Source organism: Pristiophorus japonicus, chromosome 9, assembly GCF_044704955.1.
Source record: "Pristiophorus japonicus isolate sPriJap1 chromosome 9, sPriJap1.hap1, whole genome shotgun sequence".
NCBI classification, from domain to species: Eukaryota; Metazoa; Chordata; class Chondrichthyes; family Pristiophoridae; genus Pristiophorus; species Pristiophorus japonicus.
Window position 1 is genome coordinate 8,101,690 of NC_091985.1, and position 27,963 is coordinate 8,129,652.

General features: G+C 48.5%; 1 protein-coding gene across 1 annotated transcript in view; it reads right to left on the reverse strand.

Annotated features, from left to right (window-relative positions):
• LOC139272560 (guanylate-binding protein 1-like) overlaps positions 1-27,963 on the reverse strand; it is a 216,359-nt gene that overhangs the window by 8,475 nt on the left and 179,921 nt on the right. The window contains exons 8-9 of the mRNA XM_070888615.1: positions 20,801-21,013; positions 10,304-10,406 (exon numbers count right to left, since the gene is read on the reverse strand). Coding sequence (XP_070744716.1) covers positions 10,304-10,406; positions 20,801-21,013 — 316 coding nt within the window. The remainder of the gene's footprint in view (positions 1-10,303; positions 10,407-20,800; positions 21,014-27,963) is intronic.

Below are 27,963 nucleotides of genomic sequence, written 5' to 3' on the forward strand. Positions count from 1 at the left end.
AGTCTCTCCACACACCAGTACTCGAAAAATACTCCCAGTCTCTCCACACACCAGTACTAGAAAAACACCCCCAGTCTCTCCACACACCAGTACTAGAACAATACTCCCAGTCTCTCCACAGACAAGTCCTAGAAAAACACCCCAGTCTCTCCACACACCAGTACTGCAAAAACACTACCAGTCTCTCAACACACCCTTACTAGAAAAACATCCACAGTCTCTCCACAGACCAGTACTAGAAAAATACTCCCAGTCTCTCCACACACCAGTACTAGAAAAACACCCCAGTCTCTCCACACATCAGTACTAGAAAAATACTCCCAGTCTCTCCACACACCAGTACGAGAAAAACACTCCCAGTCTCTCCACACACCAGTACTAGAAAAATACTCCCAGTCTCTCCACACGCCAGTGCTAGAAAAACACTCCCAGTCTCTCCACACACCAGTACGAGAAAAATTCTCCCAGTCTCTCCACACACCAGTACCAGAAAATCACCCCCAGTCTCTCCAAACACCAGTACGAGAAAAACACTCCCAGTCTCTCCACACACCAGTACTACAAAAACACCCCCAGTCTCTCAACACACCAGTACTAGAAAAACATCCACAGTCTCTCCACAAACCAGTACTAGAAAAACACCCCCAGTCTCTCCACACACCAGTGCTAGAAAAATGCTCCCAGTCTCTCCACACATCAGTACTAGAAAAATACTCCCACTCTCTCCACACACCAGTTCTACAAAAACACCGCCAGTCTCTCAACACACCAGTACTAGAAAAACATCCACAGTCACTCCACAGACCAGTACTAGAAAAATACTCCCAGTCTCTCCACACCAGGACTAGAAAAACACCCCCAGTCTCTCCACACACCAGTACTAGAAAAATACTCCCAGTCTCTCCACACACCAGTATTAGAAAAATACTCCCACTCTCTCCACACACCAGTTCTACAAAAACAACCCCAGTCTCTCCACACACCAGTACTCGAAAAACACTCCCAGTCTCTCCACACACCAGTACAATAAAAACACCCCCACTCCCTCCACATACCAGTACTAGAAAAACATCCCCAGTCTCTCCACACACTCGTACTAGAAAAATACTCCCACTCTTTCCACAGACCAGTACTAGAAAAACAGCCCCAGTCTCTCCACAGACCAGAACTAGAAAAATACTCCCAATCTCTCCACAGACCAGTACAAGAAAAACACCCCCAGTCTCTCCACACACCAGTACTAGAACAATACTCCCAGTCTCTCCACACACCAGTCATAGAAAAACATCCCCAGTGTCTCCACAGACCAGTACTAGAAAAATACTCCCAATCTCTCCACGCACCAGTACTAGAAAAACACCCCAGTCTCTCCACACATCAGTCCTAGAAAAATACTCCCAGTCTCTCCACAGACCAGAACAAGAAAAACACTCCCAGTCTCTCCACACACCAGTGCTAGAAAAACATTCCCAGTCTCTACACACACCAGTACGAGAAAAATACTCCCAGTCTCTCCACACACCAGTACTACAAAATCTCCCCCAGTCTCTCCACACACCAGTACGAGAAAAACACTCCCAGTCTCTCCACACACCAGTACTACAAAAACACCCCCAGTCTCTCCACACACCAGTACTAGAAAAACACCCCCAGTCTCTCCACACACCAGTCCTAGAAAAATACTCCCACTCTCTCCACACACCAGTTCTACAAAAACAACCCCAGTCTCTCCACACACCAGTACTCGAAAAACACTCCCAGTCTCTCCACACACCAGTACAATAAAAACACCCCCACTCCCTCCACATACCAGTACTAGAAAAACATCCCCAGTCTCTCCACACACTCGTACTAGAAAAATACTCCCACTCTTTCCACAGACCAGTACTAGAAAAACAGCCCCAGTCTCTCCACAGACCAGAACTAGAAAAATACTCCCAGTCTCTCCACAGACCAGTACAAGAAAAACACCCCCAGTCTCTCCACACACCAGTACTAGAACAATACTCCCAGTCTCTCCACACACCAGTCATAGAAAAACATCCCCAGTGTCTCCACAGACCAGTACTAGAAAAATACTCCCAATCTCTCCACGCACCAGTACTAGAAAAACACCCCAGTCTCTCCACACATCAGTCCTAGAAAAATACTCCCAGTCTCTCCACAGACCAGAACAAGAAAAACACTCCCAGTCTCTCCACACACCAGTGCTAGAAAAACATTCCCAGTCTCTACACACACCAGTACGAGAAAAATACTCCCAGTCTCTCCACACACCAGTACTACAAAATCTCCCCCAGTCTCTCCACACACCAGTACGAGAAAAACACTCCCAGTCTCTCCACACACCAGTACTACAAAAACACCCCCAGTCTCTCCACACACCAGTACTAGAAAAACACCCCCAGTCTCTCCACACACCAGTCCTAGAAAAATACTCCCAGTCTCTCCACACACCAGTACTAGAAAAATATCCACAGTCTCTCCACAAACCAGTACTAGAAAAACACCCCCAGTCTCTCCACACACCAGTGCTAGAAAAATACTCCCAGTCTCTCCACACATCAGTTCTAGAAAAATACTCCCACTCTCTCCACACACCAGTTCTACAAAGACAACCCCAGTCTCTCCACACACCAGTACTCGAAAAACACTCCCAGTCTCTCCACACAGCAGTACAATAAAAACACCCCCAGTCTCTCCACATACCAGTACTAGAAAAACATCCCCAGTCTCTCCACACACTAGTACTAGAAAAATACTCCCACTCTTTCCACAGACCAGTACTAGAAAGACACCCCCAGTCTCTCCACAGACCAGTACTAGAAAAATACTCCCAGTCTCTCCACAGACCAGTACAAGAAAAACACCCCCAGTCTCTCCACACACCAGTACTAGAACAATACTCCCAGTCTCTCCACAGACCAGTCCTAGAAAAACACCCCAGTCTCTCCACACACCAGTCCTAGAAAAATACTCCCAGTCTCTCCACACACCAGTACTCGAAAAATACTCCCAGTCACTCCACACACCAGTGCTAGAAAAACACTCCCAGTCTCTCCACACACCAGTACGAGAAAAATACTCCCAGTCTCTCCACACACCAGTACTACAAAAACACTACCAGTCTCTCAACACACCCTTACTAGAAAAACATCCACAGTCTCTCCACAGACCAGTACTAGAAAAATACTCCCAGTCTCTCCACACACCAGTACTAGAAAAACACCCCAGTCTCTCCACACATCAGTACTAGAAAAATACTCCCAGTCTCTCCACACACCAGTACGAGAAAAACACTCCCAGTCTCTCCACACACCAGTACTAGAAAAATACTCCCAGTCTCTCCACACACCAGTGCTAGAAAAACACTCCCAGTCTCTCCACACACCAGTACGAGAAAGATTCTCCCAGTCTCTCCACACACCAGTACTACAAAATCACCCCCAGTCTCTCCAAACACCAGTACGAGAAAAACACTCCCAGTCTCTCCACACACCAGTACTACAAAAACACCCCCAGTCTCTCCACACACCAGTGCTAGAAAAATGCTCCCAGTCTCTCCACACATCAGTACTAGAAAAATACTCCCACTCTCTCCACACACCAGTTCTACAAAAACACCGCCAGTCTCTCAACACACCAGTACTAGAAAAACATCCACAGTCACTCCACAGACCAGTACTAGAAAAATACTCCCAGTCTCTCCACACCAGGACTAGAAAAACACCCCCAGTCTCTCCACACACCAGTACTAGAAAAATACTCCCAGTCTCTCCACACACCAGTATTAGAAAAATACTCCCACTCTCTCCACACACCAGTTCTACAAAAACAACCCCAGTCTCTCCACACACCAGTACTCGAAAAACACTCCCAGTCTCTCCACACACCAGTACAATAAAAACACCCCCACTCCCTCCACATACCAGTACTAGAAAAACATCCCCAGTCTCTCCACACACTCGTACTAGAAAAATACTCCCACTCTTTCCACAGACCAGTACTAGAAAAACAGCCCCAGTCTCTCCACAGACCAGAACTAGAAAAATACTCCCAGTCTCTCCACAGACCAGTACAAGAAAAACACCCCCAGTCTCTCCACACACCAGTACTAGAACAATACTCCCAGTCTCTCCACACACCAGTCATAGAAAAACATCCCCAGTGTCTCCACAGACCAGTACTAGAAAAATACTCCCAATCTCTCCACGCACCAGTACTAGAAAAACACCCCAGTCTCTCCACACATCAGTCCTAGAAAAATACTCCCAGTCTCTCCACAGACCAGAACAAGAAAAACACTCCCAGTCTCTCCACACACCAGTGCTAGAAAAACATTCCCAGTCTCTACACACACCAGTACGAGAAAAATACTCCCAGTCTCTCCACACACCAGTACTACAAAATCTCCCCCAGTCTCTCCACACACCAGTACGAGAAAAACACTCCCAGTCTCTCCACACACCAGTACTACAAAAACACCCCCAGTCTCTCCACACACCAGTACTAGAAAAACACCCCCAGTCTCTCCACACACCAGTGCTAGAAAAATACTCCCAGTCTCTCCACACATCAGTACTAGAAAAATACTCCCACTCTCTCCACACACCAGTTCTACAAAGACAACCCCAGTCTCTCCACACACCAGCACTCGAAAAACACTCCCAGTCTCTCCACACAGCAGTACAATAGAAACACCCCCAGTCTCTCCACATACCAGTACTAGAAAAACATCCCCAGTCTCTCCACACACTAGTACTAGAAAAATACTCCCACTCTTTCCACAGACCAGTACTAGAAAAACACCCCCAGTCTCTCCACAGACCAGTACTAGAAAAATACTCCCAGTCTCTCCACAGACCAGTACAAGAAAAACACCCCCAGTCTCTCCACACACCAGTACTAGAACAATACTCTCAGTCTCTCCACAGACCAGTCCTAGAAAAACACCCCAGTCTCTCCACACACCAGTCCTAGAAAAATACTCCCAGTCTTTCCACACACCAGTACTCGAAAAATACTCCCAGTCTCTCCACACACCAGTGCTATAAAAACACTCCCAGTCTCTCCACACACCAGTACGAGAAAAATACTCCCAGTCTCTCCACACACCAGTACTACAAAAACACCGCCAGTCTCTCAACACACCCTTACTAGAAAAACATCCACAGTCTCTCCACAGACCAGTACTAGAAAAATACTCCCAGTCTCTCCACACACCAGTACTAGAAAAACACCCCAGTCTCTCCACACATCAGTACTAGAAAAATACTCCCAGTCTCTCCACACACCAGTACTAGAAAAACACTCCCAGTCTCTCCACACACCAGTACTAGAAAAATACTCCCAGTCTCTCCACACACCAGTGCTAGAAAAACACTCCCAGTCTCTCCACACACCAGTACGAGAAAAATACTCCTAGTCTCTCCACACACCAGTACTACAAAATCACCCCCAGTCTCTCCAAACACCAGTACGAGAAAAACACTCCCAGTCTCTCCACACACCAGTACTACAAAAACACCCCCAGTCTCTCAACACACCAGTACTAGAAAAACATCCACAGTCTCTCCACAAAACAGTACTAGAAAAACACCCCCAGTCTCTCCACACACCAGTGCTATAAAAATACTCCCAGTCTCTCCACACATCAGTACTAGAAAAATACTCCCACTCTCTCCACACACCAGTTCTACAAAAACAACCCCAGTCTCTCCACACACCAGTACCTCGAAAAACACTCACAGTCTCTCCACACAGCAGTACAATAAAAACACCCCCAGTCTCTCCACATACCAGTACTAGAAAAACATCCCCAGTCTTTCCACACACTAGTACTAGAAAAATACTCCCACTCTTTCCACAGACCAGTACTAGAAAAACACCCCCAGTCTCTCCACACACCAGTACTAGAACAATACTCCCAGTCTCTCCACAGACCAGTCCTAGAAAAACACCCCAGTCTCTCCACACACCAGTCCTAGAAAAATACTCCCAGTCTCTCCACACACCAGTACTCGAAAAATACTCCCAGTCTCTCCACACACCAGTACTAGAAAAACACCCCCAGTCTCTCCACACACCAGTACTAGAACAATACTCCCAGTCTCTCCACAGACAAGTCCTAGAAAAACACCCCAGTCTCTCCACACACCAGTACTGCAAAAACACTACCAGTCTCTCAACACACCCTTACTAGAAAAACATCCACAGTCTCTCCACAGACCAGTACTAGAAAAATACTCCCAGTCTCTCCACACACCAGTACTAGAAAAACACCCCAGTCTCTCCACACATCAGTACTAGAAAAATACTCCCAGTCTCTCCACACACCAGTACGAGAAAAACACTCCCAGTCTCTCCACACACCAGTACTAGAAAAATACTCCCAGTCTCTCCACACGCCAGTGCTAGAAAAACACTCCCAGTCTCTCCACACACCAGTACGAGAAAAATTCTCCCAGTCTCTCCACACACCAGTACCAGAAAATCACCCCCAGTCTCTCCAAACACCAGTACGAGAAAAACACTCCCAGTCTCTCCACACACCAGTACTACAAAAACACCCCCAGTCTCTCAACACACCAGTACTAGAAAAACATCCACAGTCTCTCCACAAACCAGTACTAGAAAAACACCCCCAGTCTCTCCACACACCAGTGCTAGAAAAATGCTCCCAGTCTCTCCACACATCAGTACTAGAAAAATACTCCCACTCTCTCCACACACCAGTTCTACAAAAACACCGCCAGTCTCTCAACACACCAGTACTAGAAAAACATCCACAGTCACTCCACAGACCAGTACTAGAAAAATACTCCCAGTCTCTCCACACCAGGACTAGAAAAACACCCCCAGTCTCTCCACACACCAGTACTAGAAAAATACTCCCAGTCTCTCCACACACCAGTATTAGAAAAATACTCCCACTCTCTCCACACACCAGTTCTACAAAAACAACCCCAGTCTCTCCACACACCAGTACTCGAAAAACACTCCCAGTCTCTCCACACACCAGTACAATAAAAACACCCCCACTCCCTCCACATACCAGTACTAGAAAAACATCCCCAGTCTCTCCACACACTCGTACTAGAAAAATACTCCCACTCTTTCCACAGACCAGTACTAGAAAAACAGCCCCAGTCTCTCCACAGACCAGAACTAGAAAAATACTCCCAATCTCTCCACAGACCAGTACAAGAAAAACACCCCCAGTCTCTCCACACACCAGTACTAGAACAATACTCCCAGTCTCTCCACACACCAGTCATAGAAAAACATCCCCAGTGTCTCCACAGACCAGTACTAGAAAAATACTCCCAATCTCTCCACGCACCAGTACTAGAAAAACACCCCAGTCTCTCCACACATCAGTCCTAGAAAAATACTCCCAGTCTCTCCACAGACCAGAACAAGAAAAACACTCCCAGTCTCTCCACACACCAGTGCTAGAAAAACATTCCCAGTCTCTACACACACCAGTACGAGAAAAATACTCCCAGTCTCTCCACACACCAGTACTACAAAATCTCCCCCAGTCTCTCCACACACCAGTACGAGAAAAACACTCCAAGTCTCTCCACACACCAGTACTACAAAAACACCCCCAGTCTCTCCACACACCAGTACTAGAAAAACACCCCCAGTCTCTCCACACACCAGTGCTAGAAAAATACTCCCAGTCTCTCCACACATCAGTACTAGAAAAATACTCCCACTCTCTCCACACACCAGTTCTACAAAGACAACCCCAGTCTCTCCACACACCAGCACTCGAAAAACACTCCCAGTCTCTCCACACAGCAGTACAATAGAAACACCCCCAGTCTCTCCACATACCAGTACTAGAAAAACATCCCCAGTCTCTCCACACACTAGTACTAGAAAAATACTCCCACTCTTTCCACAGACCAGTACTAGAAAAACACCCCCAGTCTCTCCACAGACCAGTACTAGAAAAATACTCCCAGTCTCTCCACAGACCAGTACAAGAAAAACACCCCCAGTCTCTCCACACACCAGTACTAGAACAATACTCCCAGTCTCTCCACAGACCAGTCCTAGAAAAACACCCCAGTCTCTCCACACACCAGTCCTAGAAAAATACTCCCAGTCTTTCCACACACCAGTACTCGAAAAATACTCCCAGTCTCTCCACACACCAGTGCTAGAAAAACACTCCCAGTCTCTCCACACACCAGTACGAGAAAAATACTCCCAGTCTCTCCACACACCAGTACTACAAAAACACCGCCAGTCTCTCAACACACCCTTACTAGAAAAACATCCACAGTCTCTCCACAGACCAGTACTAGAAAAATACTCCCAGTCTCTCCACACACCAGTACTAGAAAAACACCCCAGTCTCTCCACACATCAGTACTAGAAAAATACTCCCAGTCTCTCCACACACCAGTACTAGAAAAACACTCCCAGTCTCTCCACACACCAGTACTAGAAAAATACTCCCAGTCTCTCCACAAACCAGTGCTAGAAAAACACTCCCAGTCTCTCCACACACCAGTACGAGAAAAATACTCCTAGTCTCTCCACACACCAGTACTACAAAATCACCCCCAGTCTCTCCAAACACCAGTACGAGAAAAACACTCCCAGTCTCTCCTGACACCAGGACTAGAAAAACACCCCCAGTCTCTCAACACACCAGTACTAGAAAAACATCCACAGTCTCTCCACAAAACAGTACTAGAAAAACACCCCCAGTCTCTCCACACACCAGTGCTAGAAAAATACTCCCAGTCTCTCCACAAATCAGTACTAGAAAAATACTCCCACTCTCTCCACACACCAGTTCTACAAAAACAACCCCAGTCTCTCCACACACCAGTACTCGAAAAACACTCACAGTCTCTCCACACAGCAGTACAATAAAAACACCCCCAGTCTCTCCACATACCAGTACTAGAAAAACATCCCCAGTCTCTCCACACACTAGTACTAGAAAAAAAGTCCCACTCTTTCCACAGACCAGTACTAGAAAGACACCCCCAGTCTCTCCACAGACCAGTACTAGAAAAATACTCCCAGTCTCTCCACAGACCAGTACAAGAAAAACACCCCCAGTCTCTCCACACACCAGTACTAGAACAATACTCCCAGTCTCTCCACAGACCAGTCCTAGAAAAACACCCCAGTCTCTCCACACACCAGTCCTAGAAAAATACTCCCAGTCTCTCCACACACCAGTACTCGAAAAATACTCCCAGTCTCTCCACACACCAGTACTAGAAAAACACCCCCAGTCTCTCCACACACCAGTACTAGAAAAACACCCCCAGTCTCTCCACACACCAGTGTGAGAAAAATACTCTCAGTCTCTCCACACACCAGTACTAGAAAAATACTCCCACTCTCTCCACACACCAGTTCTACAAAAACAACCCCAGTCTCTCCACACACCAGTACTCGAAAAACACTCCCAGTCTCTCCTCACACCAGTACAATAAAAACACCCCCAGTCCCTCCACATACCAGTACTAGAAAAACATCCCCAGTCTCTCCACACACTAGTACTAGAAAAATACTCCCACTCTTTCCACAGACCAGTACTAGAAACACACCCCCAGTCTCTCCACAGACCAGTACTAGAAAAATACTCCCAGTCTCTCCACAGAGCAGTACAAGAAAAACACCCCCAGTCTCTCCACACACCAGTACTAGAACAATACTCCCAGTCTCTCCACAGACCAGTCCTAGTAAAACACCTCCGTCTCGCCACACACCAGTCCTAGAAAAATACTTCCAGTCTCTCCACACACCAGTACTTGAAAAATACTCCCAGTCTCTCCACACACCAGTACTAGAAAAACACCCCCAGTCTCTGCACACACCAGTACTAGAAAAATACTCCCAGTCTCTCCACACACCAGTACTAGAAAAACACCCCGAGTCTCTCCACTCCATGTGTCAGTGCAGTTGTTAACAATGCGCAGAGCATCCTATCATTGTGACTCCCTCAACCATCCTGTTCCAAACATCATTGAACTGAGTGTTTTTGTACATTTACTGAAGATGAGGCTGCTTCCAGGATATGCCTGAATGAACATATGCTTCCAAACCAAGAAGTAGCTCTGTGTCCACTTCTCCGCTAAGCTAGTCAGAGATTTATGGGTACATTTTGAGTCCAAGATAATTCTAATAGAAACAATGTTGGAGCACCATCTACCATTTATGTGATCTCCAATATATTTCATGAATTTTGGAGTCTCTAGGATTTGATGACTGTTAACCAGACCAACACTGCACTGAGAGACATGGATAATATCACAGGACTTACCCTTAATCTCTTTTTCTTTCTTTGTGAGACTTTTATCCAGCTGTAGGATAGATTGTGATTCATTCTGCTTTTCCTTCATAAATTCTTTCAAGATGAAATCAGACTGCAAAATAATCAATGATTTGTTGAGCCATAAGGTAGTGTTACTCACAATGAGCATCATCTGAGAGTGAGGCGTTTCACACAGCTACAAGCAGCATAGTCTAGGTGGACTCAGCAGGGACTATGGCTCTGACCACCTCCAGGCTATAGTGCTGAAACCTCGCACTGGAACCAGTCATTCCCCTAGCCAAGCTGCCCCAGCGCAGCTATAACACTGGCATCTACCCAACAATGTGAAAGATTGAAATAGAAACAGAAAATGCAGGAAATACTCAGCAGGTCAGGCAATATCTGTGGAAAGAGAATCAGAGTTAATGTTTCACGTTCATGACCTTTCATCAGAAGTGGAAAGAGTTAGAGATGGAACAGGTTTTAAGAAAATGCAGAGGCAGGAAAAGGCGGGAGGGAGGGGAGGACAAAAGGGGAAGTTCTGTAATCGGGTGGAAGACAGGAGAGATTAAATAACAAAAGGGATGATGGTGCAAGGCAAAAGGAGATGGTAAAGGAACAAGTATAGAAACAAAAGAGGGATCTAGAAGGGGTGTAAATGGGAATAGCAGAAAAACTGGGCCAGTGGTTATGATCTGAAATTGTTAACTCAATGTTGAGTCCGGATGGCTGTAAAGTGCCTAATGGAAAGATGAGGTGCTGTTCCTCGAGCTTATATTGAGCTTCATTGGAACAGTGTAGGAGGCTGAGGACAGAGAGGTCAGAGTGGGAGTGGAGTGGAGAATTAAAGTGACAGGCGACTGGAATCTTGGGATCACACCTGTGGAATGAATGGAAGTGTTCTGCAAAGCGATCACCCAATCTGCGTTTAGTCTCCCCAATGTAAAGAAGACAACTTTTGTATCAAAGTGAAAGATTGACCAGGTGTGTCCTGTCTGCAAAAAACAGGACAAGTTTAACCCAGGCAATTACTGCCCTATCAGCAACTTCTCCATCATCATTAAACTGATCAAAGGAGCCAATCAAAATGCCAACAAGCGACACCTACTCCCCAGCAACCTGCTCAGACTCAGTTCCACACAGGGGCCTGGAGGTTCAGTGCAGGGGTCTGGAGGTTCCACACAGGGGTCTGGAGGTTCCACACAGGGGCCTGGAGGTTCCACACTGGGGCCTGGAGGTTCCAAACAGGGGTCTGGAGGTTCCACACAGGGGTCTGGAGGTTCCACACAGGGGTCTGGAGGTTCCACACAGGGGTCTGGAGGTTCCAAACAGGGGTCTGGAGGTTCAACACAGGGGCCTGGAGGTTCCACACAGGGGCCTGGAGGTTCCAAACAGGGGTCTGGAGGTTCCACACAGGGGTCTGGAGGTTCCACACAGGGGCCTGGAGGTTCCACACAGGGGTCTGGAGGTTCCACACAGGGGTCTGGAGGTTCCACACAGAGGCCTGGAGGTTCAGTGCAGGGGCCTGGAGGTTCCACACAGAGGCCAGGAGGTTCCACACAGGGGTCTGGAGGTTCCACACAGAGGCCTGGAGGTTCCACACAGGGGTCTGGAGGTTCCACACAGGGGTCTGGAGGTTCCACACAGGGGTCTGGAGGTTCCACACAGAGGCCTGGAGGTTCCACACAGGGGTCTGGAGGTTCAGTGCAGGGGTCTGGAGGTTCAGTGCAGGGGCCTGGATGTTCCACACAGGGGCCTGGAGGTTCCACACAGGGGTCTGGAGGTTCCACACAGGGGTCTGGAGGTTCCATACAGGGGTCTGGAGGTTCCACACAGGGGCCTGGAGGTTCCACACAGGGGTCTGGACGTTCGACACAGGGGTCTGGACGTTCCACACAGGGGTCTGGTGGTTCCACACAGGGGTCTGGAGGTTCCACACAGAGGCCTGGAGGTTCCACACAGGGGTCTGGAGGTTCCCCACAGAGGCCTGGAGGTTTCACACAGAGGCCTGGAGGTTCCACACAGGGGTCTGGAGGTTCTACACAGAGGCCTGGAGGTTCCACACAGGGGTCTGGAGGTTCCACACAGGGGTCTGGAGGTTCCACACAGGGGTCTGGAAGTTCCACACAGGAGTCTGGTGGTTCCACACAGGGGTCTGGAGGTTCCACACAGGGGTCTGGAGGTTCAGTGCAGGGGTCTGGAGTATCCACACAGGGATCTGGAGGTTCCACACAGGGGTCGGGCGGTTCAGCGCAGGGGTCTGGAGGTTCCACACAGAGGCCTGGAGGTTCCACCGAGGGGTCTGGAGGTGCCACACAGAGGCCTGGAGATTCCACACAGGGGTCTGGAGGTTCCACACAGAGGTCTGGAGGTTCCACACAGGGGTCTGGAGGTTCCACACAGGGGTCTGGAGGTTCCACACAGAGGCCTGGAGGTTCCACACAGGGGTCTGGAGGTTCCACACAGGGTCTGGAGGTTCCACACAGAGGCCTGGAGGTTCCACACAGAGGTCCGGAGGTTCCACACAGAGGCCTGGAGGTTCCACACAGGGGTCTGGAGGTTCCACACAGGGGTCTGGAGGTTCCACACAGGGGCCTGGAGGTTCCACACAGGGGTCTGGAGGTTCCACACAGGGGTCTGGAGGTTCCACACAGGGGCCTGGAGGTTCCACACAGGGGTCTGGAGGTTCCACACAGAGGCCTGGAGGTTCCACACACGGTCTAGAGGTTCCACACAGGGGTCTGGAGGTTCCACACAGGGGCCTGGAGGTTCCACACAGGGGTCTGGAGGTTCCACACAGGGGTCTGGAGGTTCCACACAGAGGCCTGGAGGTGCCACACAGGGGCCTGGAGGTTCCACACAGGGGTTTGGAGGTTCCACACAGGGGTCTGGAGGTTCAGTGCAGGCCGCTCTGCTGCTTTACAGTTGAAATAACCGTGCTGGCGTGAGGAATGGCATTGGCAGCGCAGCCTGTTAAAAGGCCTGCGCACCCAAAAAATATTAGCGGGAACATTGCTTCTATGACGAACGAGATTTCATCAGCAACTTCTGTAAGTCCCCAAATATTCCAATTGTTCCATCCAGAGTAGGTGATTTGTGCGCAGCTGGGATCCTCTTATTCTTTGTCTAAATCCACCTCCGTGATGGGCTTTGGGACATTTCACTACTTTAAGGTGCTATGTGAATGCTAGTTGTTGTTATTTTATTGTTTTTTACTCCGTCTCTGTATTGGGAAGGCAATCCATTGTTTCCGTTGTGAATACAGACCAAGCAAAATCATTTGGGATATCCTAGGCGGAGTGTTTGCTAGTGCTGTTGGGGAGGTTTTAAACGAACAAGGCAGGAGGATGAGAAACTACGCAGGGAGGCAGAGGGAAGTAAAAAGGGGGCAGAAGCAAAAGGTAGGAAGGAGAAAAGCAAGAGTGGAGGGCAGAGAAAACAAGGACAAAAATCAAAACGGGCCACATTGCAACATAATTCTAAAAGGACAAAGAGTGTTAAAAGAACAAGCCTGAAGGCACTGAGTTTCAATGCGAGGAGCATTTGTAATAAGGTGGATGAATTGACTTCACAGATAGCTGTTAACGGATATGATATAATTGGGATTATGGAGACATGGCTCCAGGGTAACCAAGGCTGGGAACTCAACATCCAGGGGTATTCAATATTCAGGAGGGACAGACAGGAAGGAAAAGGAGGTGGGGTAGCATTACTGGTTAAAGAGGAGATTAACGCAATAGTAAGGACATTAGCGTGGATGATGTGGAATCTGTATGGGTAGAGCATGCAAAACAGCAAAGGGCACAAATCGTTAGTGGGAGTTGTGTACAGACCACCAAGCAGTAGTAGTGAGGTTGGGGATGGCATCAAACAGGAAATTAGGGATGCGTGTAATAAGGGAACAGCAGTTATCATGGGTGCATTTAATCTACATAATGATTGGGTTAACCAAACTGGTAGCAATACTGTGGAGTAGGATTTCCTGGAGTGTATAAGGGATGGTTTTCTAGACCAATATGTCAAGGAACCAACTAGAGAGCAGACCATCCTAGACTGGGTCTTGTGTAACGAGAGAGGATTAATTAGCAATCTGGTTGTGCAGGGCCCCTGAGGGAAGAGTGACCATAATCTGGTCCAATTCTTCATTAAGATGGAGAGTGACACAGTTAATTCAGAGACTAGGGTCCTGAACTTAAAGAAAGGAAACTTCGACGGTATGAGACGTGAATTGGCTGGGATAGACTGGAGAATGATACGTAAAGGGTTGACGGTGGATAGGCAATGGCAGACATTTAAAGATCACATGGATGAACTAGAACAATTGTACATCCCTGTGTGGCGTAAGAATAAAAAAGTGAAGGTGGCTCAGCCGTGGCTAACAAGGGAAATTAAGGATAGTGTTAAATCCAAGGAAGAGGCATATAAATTGGCCAGAAAAAGCAGCAAACCTGAGGACTGGGAGAAATTTAGAATTCAGCAGAGGAGGACTAAGGGTTTAATTAGGAGGGGGAAAATAGAGTATGAGAGTAAGCTTGCAGGGAACATAAAAACTGACAGCAAAATCTTATATAGATATGTGAAGAGAAAAAGATTAGTGAAGACTAATGTAGGTCCCTTGCAGTCAGAAACAGGTGAACAAGGAAATGGCAGACCAATTGAACAAATACTTTGGTGAATGGGCAAATGCATGGCAGATGCAGTATAATGTGGATAAATGTGAGGTTATCCACTTCGGTAGCAAAAACAGGAAGGCAGATTATTATCTGAATGGTGACAGATTAGTAAAAGGGGAGGTGCAACGAGACCTGGGTGTTATGGTACTTCATTCATTGAAGGTTGGCATGCAGGTACAGCAGGCAGTGAAGAAAGCAAATGGCATGCTGGCCTTCATAGGAAGGGGATTTGAGTATAGGAGCAGGGAGGTGTTACTGCAGTTGTACAGAGCCTTACTGAGACCACACCTGGAATATTATGTTCAGTTTTGGTCTCCTAATCTGAGGAATGACATTCTTGCTATTGAGGGAGTGCAACGAAGGTTCACCAGACTGATTCCTGGGATGGCAGGACTGACATATGAATAAAGACTGGATCAAGTAAGCTTATATTCACTGGAATTTGAGGGGATCTCATAGAAACATATAAAATTCTGATGGGATTGGACAGGTTAGATGCAGGAAGAATGTTCCCAATATTGGGGAAGTCCAGAACCTGAGGTAACAGTTTAAGGATAAGGGGTAAGCCATTTAGGACCGAGATGAGGAGAAACTTCTTCACTCAGAGAATTGTGAACTTGTGGAATTCTCTACTGTTATATATGTAAACTTGTATTTATTCTGTACAGCCACCAGAGGGCTCATCCCCTGGAGTCCCAAGGGATCCCATAATCCTGTGGGAGCACAGGTAATTAAGAAGGCTTCACAGGTTGGAGAGGCACTTTGGAGACCTGCAATAAAAGACTAAGGTCACACTTTACTTTGATCTCACAGTGTTCAGTCTGACTCTTTCTCCATACACAACAACTGGCGACGAGATACAGATAACGAACCCAAAGATGCAGCGATCAGTGGGCATCCTGGAGAAATTCTCGGAGGGAGATGATTGGGAAACTTTTGTGGAGCGACTCGACCAATACTTCGTGGCCAATGAGTTAGATGGGGAAGAGAGCACTGCCAAATGAAGGGCGATCCTCCTCACCGTCTCTGGGGCATCAACGTATGGCCTCATGAAGAATCTGCTCACTCCAGTGAAACCCACGGAGAAGTCGTACGATGATTTGTGCACACTAGTCAGAGAGCATTTGAAACCGAAGGAAAACGTTCTGATGGCAAGGTATCGGTTCTACACCTACAAAAGGTCTGAAGGCCAGGAAGTGGAGAGTTATGTCGCCGAGCTGAGACGCCTTGCAGGACATTGCGAATTTGAAGGACATTTGGAGCACATGCTCAGAGACTTTTTCGTACTTGGCATTGGCCACGAAACCATACTTCGCAAACTTTTGACTGTAGAGAACCCAACCTTGAGTAAGGCATAGCGATAGCCCAGGAGTTCATTGCCACCAGTAACAATACGAAGCAAATCTCTCAGCAGACAAGTGCTGCTACAAGTATTGTGAACAAAGTGATGTTGTGTTCGAATCGTAACGTACAGGGCAGGTCACACATATCTGCAGCTACGCAGATGTCTCATAGTCCACCATCAAGGATGATGAATGCAAGGCCATTAACTTTGTTGGCCCTGCGTTTCCATTCATGCCGATTCAAAGAGTACGTTTGCAAGGGCTGTGGAACAATGGGACACCTCCAACAGTGTGCAGGTGAACTGCAAAGCCTGTTAAACCTGCAAAGGAGGACAGATCCACGGAGGATCACGATTAACCAGAGCCTCAGATCGAGGAGGCAGAGGTACATGGGGTGCACATATTCACCACGAATTGTCCCAGGATAATGCTCAATTTTGAACTAAATGGACTCCCGGTGTCAATGGAGCTGGACACGGGCGCGAGCCAGTCCATCATGGGCAAAAAGACTTTCGAAAGGTTGTGTTGCAACAAGGCCTCAAGGCCAGTCTTAACTCCAGTTTGCACGAAAATAAGAATTTACATGAAATAACTGATTCCTGTAATTGGCAGTGCTACCGTAAAGGTCTCCTACGATGGAGCAGTGCACAAGCTACCACTCTGGGTGGTACCGGGCATTGGTCCCACGCTGTTCGGAAGGAGCTGGCTGGGAAAGCTACGCAGGAACTGGGACGACGTCCGAGCGCTATCGCCCGCTGACGACACTTCGTGTCTGAAACAAATTTCCTTCACTGTTCGAACCAGGCATCGGGAAATTCCAAGGAGCAAAAGTGCAGATCCACCTAATTCTGGGGGCGTGACCCATCCATCACAAGGCGAGAGCAGTACCGTACATGATGAGAGAAAGAGTAGAGATCGAGCTAGACCGGCTGCAAAGAGAGGGCATCATTTCCCCGATCGAGTTCAACGAGTGGGTCAGTCCTATCGTCCCAGTCCTCAAGGGAGACAGCACCGTCAGAATCTGTGGCGATTACAAAGTAACTATCAATTGTTTCTCCCTGCAGGACCAATACCCACTACCAAAGGCCGACGACCTCTTTGCAACGCTGGTGGGAGGAAAGACGTTCAGGAAGCCGGATCTGACTTTAGCCTACATGAGAACTGGAGCAATCATTGAAGGCCCTCACCTGCATCAACACGGACAGAGGTCTTTTTATTTATAACAGATGCCCGTTTGGAATCCGATCGGCGGCGGCGATATTCCAGAGAAACATGGAAAGTTTACTGAAGTCGGTCCTGCACACCGTGGTCTTTCAGGATGACATCTTGGTCACAGGTCGGAACACAGTCGAGCACCTGCAGAACCTGGAGGAGGTTCTTAGTTGACTCAACCGCGTGGGGCTCAGGTTAAAATGCTCGAAGTGCATTTTCCTGGCGCCTGAAGTGGAGTTCCTGGGAAGGAGGATTGTGGCAGAAGGCATCAGGACAACCAACGTGAAGAGGGAGGCAATCGAGAATGCACTGAGGCTACAGAACGTGACGGAGCTGCGGTTGTTTCTGGGACTCTTGAACTACTTTGGTAACTCCTTACCGGGTCTCAGCACCCTGTTAGAACCACTGCATGTCTTACTACGAAAAGAGGACGAATGGGTTTGGGGCAAAAAACAAGAAAATGCCTTTGTAAAAGGGAGAAAATTGTTGTGCTCAAACAAATTGCTTGTGTTGTATGATCCATATGAGCTTTTGGTACTAGCATGTGATGCGTCGTCATATGGCGTCAGGTGTGTATTGCAACAAGCTAATGATTTTGGGAAACTGCAACCGGTTGCTTATGCATCCAGGAGTCTGTCTAAGGCCGAGAGAGCCTACAGCATGATTGAGAAAGAAGCGTTAGCGTGTGTCTATAGGGTAAACAAAATGCATCAATACCTGTTTAGGCTAAAATTCGAATTGGAAACTGACCATAAGCCACTTATGTCCCTGTTCTCCGAGAGTAAAGGGATAAATACCAACGCATCGGCCCGCATCCAAAGATGGGTGCTCATGTTGTCTGCATACAACTATGCCATCTGCCACAGGCCAGGCACAGAAAACTGTGCCGTTGCTCTCAGTAGGCTGCCATTGCCCACCATGGGGGTGGAAATGGTGGAGCCCGCAGATCTAGCCATGGCTATGGAAGCATTTGAGAGTGAGCAATGACCCGTCACTGTCCAGCAGATCAAAAACCTGGACAAGTCAGGACCCCTTATTATCTCTAGTCAAAAGCTGTGTGCTTCACGGGAGCTGGTCCAGTGTCCCAGTGGAAATGCAGGAAGAGATAAAGCCATTCCAGTGGCGCAAAGATGAAATGTCTATACAGGCAGACTGTCTTCTGTGGGGCAATTGGGTAGTGGTCCCCAAGAAGGGCAGAGCCACCTTCATCAATGACCTCCACAGTACCCACCCAGGCATCGTAATAATGAAAGCAATAGTCAGATCCCACGTGTGGTGGCCCGGTATCGATGTGGACTTAGAGTCCTGTGTTCACAGATGTAATACACGCTCGCAGTTAAACAATGTACCCAGGGAGGCGCTGCTAAGTTTATGGTCTTGGCCCTCCAAACCGTGGTCTAGGGTACACATCGACTATGCAGGCCCGTTCTTGGGTAAAATGTTCTTTGTGGTTGTAGACGCGTACTCCAAGTGGATTGAATGTGAGATAATGTCGGTTAGCACGACCGCTGCCACTATTGAAAGCCTGCGGGCCATGTTTGCTACACACGGCTTACCCGATGTCCTAGTGAGCGACAATGGGCCATGTTTTACCAGTGCTGAGTTCAAAGAATTCATGACCCGTAACGGGATCAAACATGTCCCATCTGCCCCGTTTAAACCAGCGTCCAATGGTCAGGCAGAGAGCATTGCAAACCATCAAGCAAGGCTTGAAGAGGGTAACTGAAGGCTCACTGCAGACTCGCCTATCCCGAGTCCTGCTTAGCTACCGCACGAGACCCCACTCACTCACTGGGATCCCACCTGCTGAACCGCTCATGAAAAGAGCACTTAAAACAAGGCTCTCGTTAGTTCACCCTGATCTACATGAACAGGCAGAGAGCAGGCAGCTTCAACAATGTGTATACCATGATAGCGCAAATGTGTCACGCGAGATTGAAGTCAATGATCCTGTATTTGTATTAAATTATGGACAAGGTCCCAAATGGCTTCTCAGCACTGTCATGGCCAAAGAGGGGAGCAGGGTGTTTCGGGTCAAACTTTCAAATGGACTCATTCACCGGAAACACTTGGACCAAATCAAACTCAGATTCACAGACTATCCTGAGCAACCCACCTTGGACCCTACCTTTTTTGATCCCCCAAATACACACCAGTGGCAACTGGCACCACGGTTGACCATCATCCACAGCAGCCCAGTGAGGGCCCAACAAATGATTCAACAACACCAGCTTTCACACCGAGTGTATCAACCAGGGCAAGAAGGTCCCCAGATCGACTCATATTGTAAATATTACATTATTGACTTTGTGGGGGAGTGTCATATATGTAAACTTGTATTTACTCTGTATAGCCACCAGAGGACTCATCTCCTGGAGTCCCAAGGAATCCCATAATCCCTTGGGAGCACAGGTTTTTAAGGAGGCTTCACAGGTTGGAGTGGCACTCTGGAGACCTGCAATAAAAAGCTAAGGTCACACTTTACTTTGAGCTCACAGTGTTCAGTCTGACTCTTTCTCCATGCACAACATCTACCACAGAAAGTTGTTGAGGCCAGTTCGATAGATATATTCAAAAGGGAGTTAGATATGGCCCTTACGACTAAAGGGATCAAGGGGTATGGAGAGAAAGCGGGAATGGGGTACTGAGATGAATGATCAGCCACGATCATATTGAATGGTGGTGCAGGTTCGAAGGGCCGAATGGCCTACTCCTGCACCTATTTTCTATATCTGCTGTCCGTTAGATAGCCAATGTCATTTCACCCTTGAGAATTTTGAGGGATCCCACTGTTTCCTTGACCCTTGACTGCCTTTTTTTGTTTTGAAATTCAAGGATGAAAAGTTGAGTTCAAACTCCACCCTTGTCCATTAACAAATAAAGCATCATATTAGGGGTATTAAGGGTTACAGAACCAAGGCAGGTAGATGGAGTTAAGATGTAGATCGACCATGATCTAATTTAATGCAGGAACAGGCACAATGGGCTGAGGCCTCCTCCTATATTCTGACAACAAAGTTTCCAGAATAAACACTAAAATCAAGGTCAACATAAGTTGGCAATGCCAAAGGTTGCTGGGAGTGAGGTTAAAGTTGAAAGGGGCAAGTCACGGGTCTTTGGTGTGGTGAAACTCTAGCATAGCACGCACTTCCTGTAAGAGTTGCATTAAACTTCCTGTTGTACTTTAGCCATCATACTTCAGATCACACACATTGGCCTAATCCCCTGGATCAGCATGAGCAATACCATGGGCGATCTGCTCGTGGATTGATAAATACCTTGATACCTTTCCCTGGAGCCTGGCTGTACATGCACTCCAGCATCTGCTGATCTGCAGCGTACAGATTATATCCTCCCGGCTTGGCGTACTGCCCATTCTTTAGTCTGTCTGCGATTGGCTCCTGCAAGCTGTCCAAGAGAGCTCTACATTTATCCTCTGATGCTTTCTCATTCTGTTGGCAGTACTTCTGGTACAGAGTCTTGATGGTGTCCTGAATCAGACAGGGAACAGCTTTAGTGGATCATTCTGCATCGAGCAACTAAAATCTTGCATTTAACATGTCTCTGAGAAACACTTCAATGAAATATTTTGTAGTCGTTATTATGTAGATGAACGAGGCAGCCATTTTGCACACAGCAAGATCCCATGAACACGAATGAGGTGAATGACCAGTCAATCTGTTTTTGGTGCATTGGTTAAAGGATGATAGTTGGCCAGGATACCAGGACAACCTTTGATCTTTTTCTAGTAATGCCACATGATCATTACCATCTCCCCAAACCCCCTAGAACAGCAGAATGGCCACTCCCACAGTACTGTACTCCCACAGTACTGTACTAAAATGTCAGTCTAGATTATGTGCTCAATACCTGAAGTGGGACTTGACCCAACGAGCTTCTGAAGCTGAAATAACAGTGTTACTGTTAAAATATCAGGTCCGACGTAGACATGCTCTTAGATTCAGTGATACCGGTTACTTCTGGAGGCAAACCCTATGGCCTAGGAAATGGATGGACTTGTGCCCTATTTTCAGACACTAAACGGGTGTCTAAGTCTCCGATACGGTGGGCAGGAAGCACATGCACATTACGAGCAGGAAGTGTGCTAACTATCATATTGGTGTAAGCAAACAAAATAGGCATCCCGGCCCTCTGTATATTCGAATAAAGGGCCTGACCTCGGTTTGAGGCCCCTCTGCAATACTGAGTTACCCTGAGCACAGCCAGCGCTGGTCAGGTAAACCAGATCAACATGTGGCCTAACCAGTGGTCCTTACTGGGCCCTCTGCTGACCACAATGGCAAAGGTAAATGGTTCTAAAATACTTACATAAATGTGGAGCTGGGAGGAGCAGGAGTGTTCCCCGCGGCTCTACATTCAAACAGGGTGCTGCTGACCATCGTCCCCCTTCTGCCCCATCTCTACCACTCCCATTGCCTCCGTTCCCCCTTCCCTCCCATCGTGACCTCTCCATCGTCTCCGTTCCCCCTCTCGTCCATTCGCAACCTCCCCATCGACTCCATTCCCCCTCCCGTCCCTTCACGACCTCCCCATCGCGTCCGTTTCCCCATCGCATCCTCCCCGATCGCCTGTTCCCCCATCACATCCTCACCATCGCTTCCATTCCTCCATCAAATCCTCCCCGATCGACTCCGTTCCCCCATCGCATCCTCCCCGATCGACTCCGTTCCCCCATCACATCCTCCCCGATCGACTCCGTTCCCCCATCGCATCCTCCCTGATCGACTCTGTTCCCCCATCACATCCTCCCCGATCGACTCCGTTCCCCCATCACATCCTCTCTGATCGACTCCGTTCCCCCATCGCATCCTCACCATCGCTTCCATTCCTCCATCAAATCCTCCCTGATCGACTCTGTTCCCCCATCGCATCCTCACCGATCCACTCCGTTCCCCCATCGCATCCTCCCCGATCGACTCCGTTCCCCCATCGCATCCTCCCTGATCGACTCCGTTCCCCCATCGCATCCTCCCTGATCCACTCCGTTCCCCCATCGCATCTTCCCCATCGCTTCCATTCCTCCATCGCATCCTCCCCGATCGATTCCGTTCCCCCATCGCATCTTCCCCATCGCTTCCATTCCTCCATCGCATCCTTCCCGATCGCCTGTTCCCCCATCGCATCCTCACCATCGCTTCCATTCCTCCATCACATCCTCCCTGATCGACTCCGTTCCCCCATCGCATCCTCCCCGATCGCCTGTTCCTCCATCGCATCCTCACCATCGCTTCCATTCCCCCATCACATCCTCGCCGATCCACTCCGTTCCCCCATCGCATCCTCCCTGATCGACTCCGTTCCCCCATCACATCCTCCCTGATCGACTCCGTTCCCCCATCACATCCTCCCTGATCGACTCCGTTCCCCCATCACATCCTCCCCGATCGACTCCGTTCCCCCATCACATCCTCCCCGATCGCCTGTTCCCCCATCGCATCCTCCCTGATCGACTCCGTTCCCCCATCACATCCTCCCTGATCGACTCCGTTCCCCCATCGCATCCTCTCTGATCGACTCCGTTCCCCCATCACATCCTCCCCGATCGACTCCGTTCCCCCATCACATCCTCCCTGATCGACTCCGTTCCCCCATCACATCCTCCCTGATCGACTCCGTTCCCCCATCGCATCCTCTCTGATCGACTCCGTTCCCCCATCACATCCTCCCCGATCGCCTGTTCCCCCATCACATCCTCCCCGATCGCCTGTTCCCCCATCGCATCCTCCCTGATCCACTCCGTTCCCCCATCACATCCTCCCTGATCGACTCCGTTCCCCCATCGCATCCTTCCCGATCGATTCCATTCCTCCATCGAATCCTCCCCGATCGATTCCGTTCCTCCATCGCATCCTTCCCGATCGCCTGTTCCCCCATCGCATCCTCACCATCGCTTCCATTCCCCCATCACATCCTCTCTGATCGACTCCGTTCCCCCATCGCATCCTCCCTGATCGACTCCGTTCCCCCATCGCATCCTCCCTGATCGACTCCGTTCCCCCATCGCATCCTCCCTGATCGACTCCGTTCCCCCATCGCATCCTCCCTGATCGACTCTGTTCCCCCATCACATCCTCCCTGATCGACTCTGTTCCCCCATCACATCCTCCCTGATCGATTCCGTTCCCCCATCACATCCTCCCTGATCGACTCCGTTCCCCCATCACATCCTCCCTGATCGACTCCGTTCCCCCATCACATCCTCCCTGATCGACTCCGTTCCCCCATCGCATCCTCCCTGATCGACTCCGTTCCCCCATCGCATCCTCCCTGATCGACTCCGTTCCCCCATCGCATCCTCCCTGATCGACTCTGTTCCCCCATCACATCCTCCCTGATCGACTCTGTTCCCCCATCACATCCTCCCTGATCGATTCCGTTCCCCCATCACATCCTCCCTGATCGACTCCGTTCCCCCATCACATCCTCCCTGATCGACTCCGTTCCCCCATCACATCCTCCCTGATCGACTCTGTTCCCCCATCACATCCTCCCTGATCGATTCCATTCCTCCATCGAATCCTCCCCGATCGATTCCGTTCCTCCATCGCATCCTCCCCGATCGACTCTGTTCCCCCATCACATCCTCCCTGATCGACTCCGTTCCCCCATCGCATCCTCCCTGATCGACTCTGTTCCCCCATCACATCCTCCCTGATCGACTTTGTTCCCCCATCACATCCTCCCTGATCGACTCCGTTCCTCCATCGAATCCTCCCCGATCGCCTGTTCCCCCATCACATCCTCCCTGATCGACTCCGTTCCCCCATCACATCCTCCCCGATCGCCTGTTCCCCCATCACATCCTCCCTGATCGACTCCGTTCCCCCATCGCATCCTCCCTGATCGACTCCGTTCCCCCATCGCATCCTCTCTGATCGACTCCGTTCCCCCATCGCATCCTCCCTGATCGACTCCGTTCCCCCATCACATCCTCCCTGATCGACTCCGTTCCCCCATCACATCCTCCCTGATCGACTCCGTTCCCCCATCGCATCCTCCCTGATCGACTCCGTTCCCCCATCACATCCTCCCTGATCGACTCTGTTCCCCATTAACCCCCAGGATCTAAATTGGCTTTCACCTGCTGAATCTGTGCGGGGCGATAACACCGACTGCTTCAGGGGATGCGTACCGGACAGGTGGCCACTACTGTGGTGGAAATTAAAGGGTAGGTGGCCGACTGCTGAGAAAAAAATTCGGAACTTTTCATTGCGACTACGGATGCGGTTTCTCACGGGGTTGGGGCTACTATCGCTGAAACCGGTCATCTGCTTGAGTGTCAGGCTGATCACATGGCACCCCTGCACCTGGTGGTTCAGGTATGTGCCGTCTTCTTTGGCAGAGTAGGCAGCTTGTGCCCTTCCCTTTAATTGATGGAAGGGCCCTCGGATGCTGCAGCGCTATGCGGGCCCAGTGCGTCGCTCGGCTGAGGCGTGCGCCCTGGTACCACCCCAGGAAGGAATTGATAACCCAAATTTTATAGAGCGGGGAGGGAACTGAGGGAAATCCTTATTAGGCAGGAAATTGTGTTAGGGAAATTGATGGGATTGAAGGCCGATGAATTCCCAGGGCTTGATAGTCTGCATCCTAGGGTACTGAAGGAAGTGGCCCTAGAACTAGTAGGTGCATTGGTGGTCATTTTCCAATAGTAAGAAAGGACATTAGTTTGGATGATGTGGAATCGGTCTGGGTGGAGCTGTGGATTACCAAAGGGCAGAAAACACTAATAGGAGTTCTGTACAAACCACCAAACAGTAGTAGTGAGATTGGGGACAGCATCAAACAAGAAATTAGGGATGCGTGCAAAAAAAGTACAGCAGTTATCATGGGCAACTTTAATCTACATGTAAATTGGGCTAACCAAACTGGTAGCAATGCGGAGGAGGAGGATTTCCTGGAGTGTATTAGGGATGGTTTTCTAGACCAATATGTCGAGGAACCAATTAGGGAGCTGGCCATCCGGGACTGGGTGATGTGTAATGAGAAAGGACTAATTAGGAATCTTGTTGTGCGAGGCCCCTTTGGGAAGAGTGACCATAAGATGGTAGAATTCTTTATTAAGATGGAGAGTGACACAGTTAATTCAGAAACTAGGATCCTGAACTTAAGGAAAGGTAACTTCGATGATTTAAGGCATGAATTGGCAAGAATAGACTGGCAAATGATACTTAAAGGGTTGATGGTGGATAGGCAATGGCAAACATTTAAAGATCGCATGGATGAACTTTAACAATTGTATATCCCTGTCTGGAGTAAAAATAAAACGGGGAAGGTGACTCAACCGTGGCTAACAAAGGAAATTAAGGATAGTGTTAAATTCAAGGAAGAGGCATATAAATTGGCCAGAAAAAGCAGCACACCTGAGGATTGGAAGAAATTTAGAATTCAGCAGAGGAGGACAAAGGGTTTAATTAGGAGGGGGAAAATAGAGTACGAGAAGAAGCTTGCCAGGCACATAACAACTGACTGCAAAAGCTTCTATAGATATGTGAAGAGAAAAATATTAGTGAAGACAAGCGTAGGTCCACTGCAATCGGATTCACGTGAATTTATAATGGGGAACAAAGAAATGGCAGACCAATTTAACAAATGCTTTGGAACTGTCTTCACGAAGGAAGACACAAATAACATTCCGGAAGTACTAGAGAACCGAGGGTCTAGTGAGAAGGAGGAACTGAAGAATATCCTTATTAGGCGGGAAATTGTGTTAGGGAAATTGATGGGATTAAAGGCCGATAAATCCCCGGGGCCTGATAGACTGTATCCCAGAGTACTTAAGGAAGTGGCTCTAGAAATAGTGAATGCATTGGTGAGCATTTTCCAACAGTGTATCGACCCTGGATCAGTTCCTATGGACTGGAGGGTAGCTAATGCAACAGCACATTTTAAAAAAGGGAGGGAGAGAGAAAGCTGGTAATTATAGACTGGTTAGCCTGACATCAGGAGTGGGGAAAATGTTGGAATCAATTATTAAAGGATGAAATAGCAGCGCATTTGGAAAGCAGTGACAGGATCGGTCCAAGTCAGCATGGATTTATGAAGGGGAAATCATGTTTGACAAATCTTCTGGAATTTTTGAGGCTGTAACTAGTAGAGTGGACAAGGGAGAACCAGTGGATGTGGTGTATTTGGACTTTCAAAAGGCTTTCGACAAGATCCCACACAAGAGATTGGTGTGCAAAATCAAAGCACATGGTATTGGGGGTAATATACTGACGTGGATAGAGAACTGGTTGGCAGACAGGAAGCAGAGAGTCAAGATAAACGGTTCCTTTTCAGAATGGCAGGCAGTGACTAGTGGAGTGCCGCAGGGCTCAGTGCTGGGACCCCAGCTCTTTACAATATATATCAATGATTTAGATGAAGGAATTGTGTGTAATATCTCCAAGTTTGCAGATGACACTAAACTGGGTGGTGGTGTGAGTTGTGAGGGGGGCGCTAAGAGGCTGCAGGGTGACTTGGACAGGTTAGGCGAGTCGTCAAACGCATGGCAGATGCAGTATAATGTGGATAAATGTGAGGTTATCCACTTTGGTGGCAAAAACACGAATGCAGAATATTATCTGAATGGCGGCAGATTACATAAGAACATAAGAATTAGGAACAGGAGTAGGCCATCTAGCCCCTCGAGCCTGCTCCGCCATTTAACAAGATCATGGCTGATCTGGCCGTGGACTCAGCTCCACTTACCTGCCCTCTCCCCGTAACCCTTAATTCCCTTATTGGTTAAAAATCTATCTATCTGTGACTTGAATACATTCAATGAGCTAGCCTCAACTGCTTCCTTGGGCAGAGAATTCCACAGATTCACAACCCTCTGGGAGAAGAAATTCCTTCTCAACTCGGTTTTAAATTAGCTCCCCCGTATTTTGAGGCTGTGCCCCCTAATTCTAGTCTCCCCGACCAGTGGAAACAACCTCTCTGTTTCTATCTTGTGTATACCTTTCATTATTTTAAATGTTTCTATAAGATCACCCCTCATCCTTCTGAATTCCAACGAGTAAAGACCCAGTCCACTCAATCTATCATAGAAACATAGAAACATAGAAAATAGGTGCAGGAGTAGACCATTCGGCCCTTCTAGCCTGCACCGCCATTCAATGAGTTCATGGCTGAACATGCAACTTCAGTACCCCCTTCCTGCTTTCTCGCCATACCCTTGATCCCCCTAGTAGTAAGGACTTCATCTAACTCCCTCTTGAATATATTAAATGAATTGGCCTCAACAACTTTCTGTGGTAGAGAATTCCACAGGTTCACCACTCTCTGGGTGAAGAAGTTTCTCCTCATCTCGGTCCTAAATGGCTTACCCCTTATCCTTAGACTGTGACCCCTGGTTCTGGACTTCCCCAACATTGGGAACATTCTTCCTGCATCTAACCTGTCTAAACCCGTCAGAATTTTAAACGTTTCTATGAGG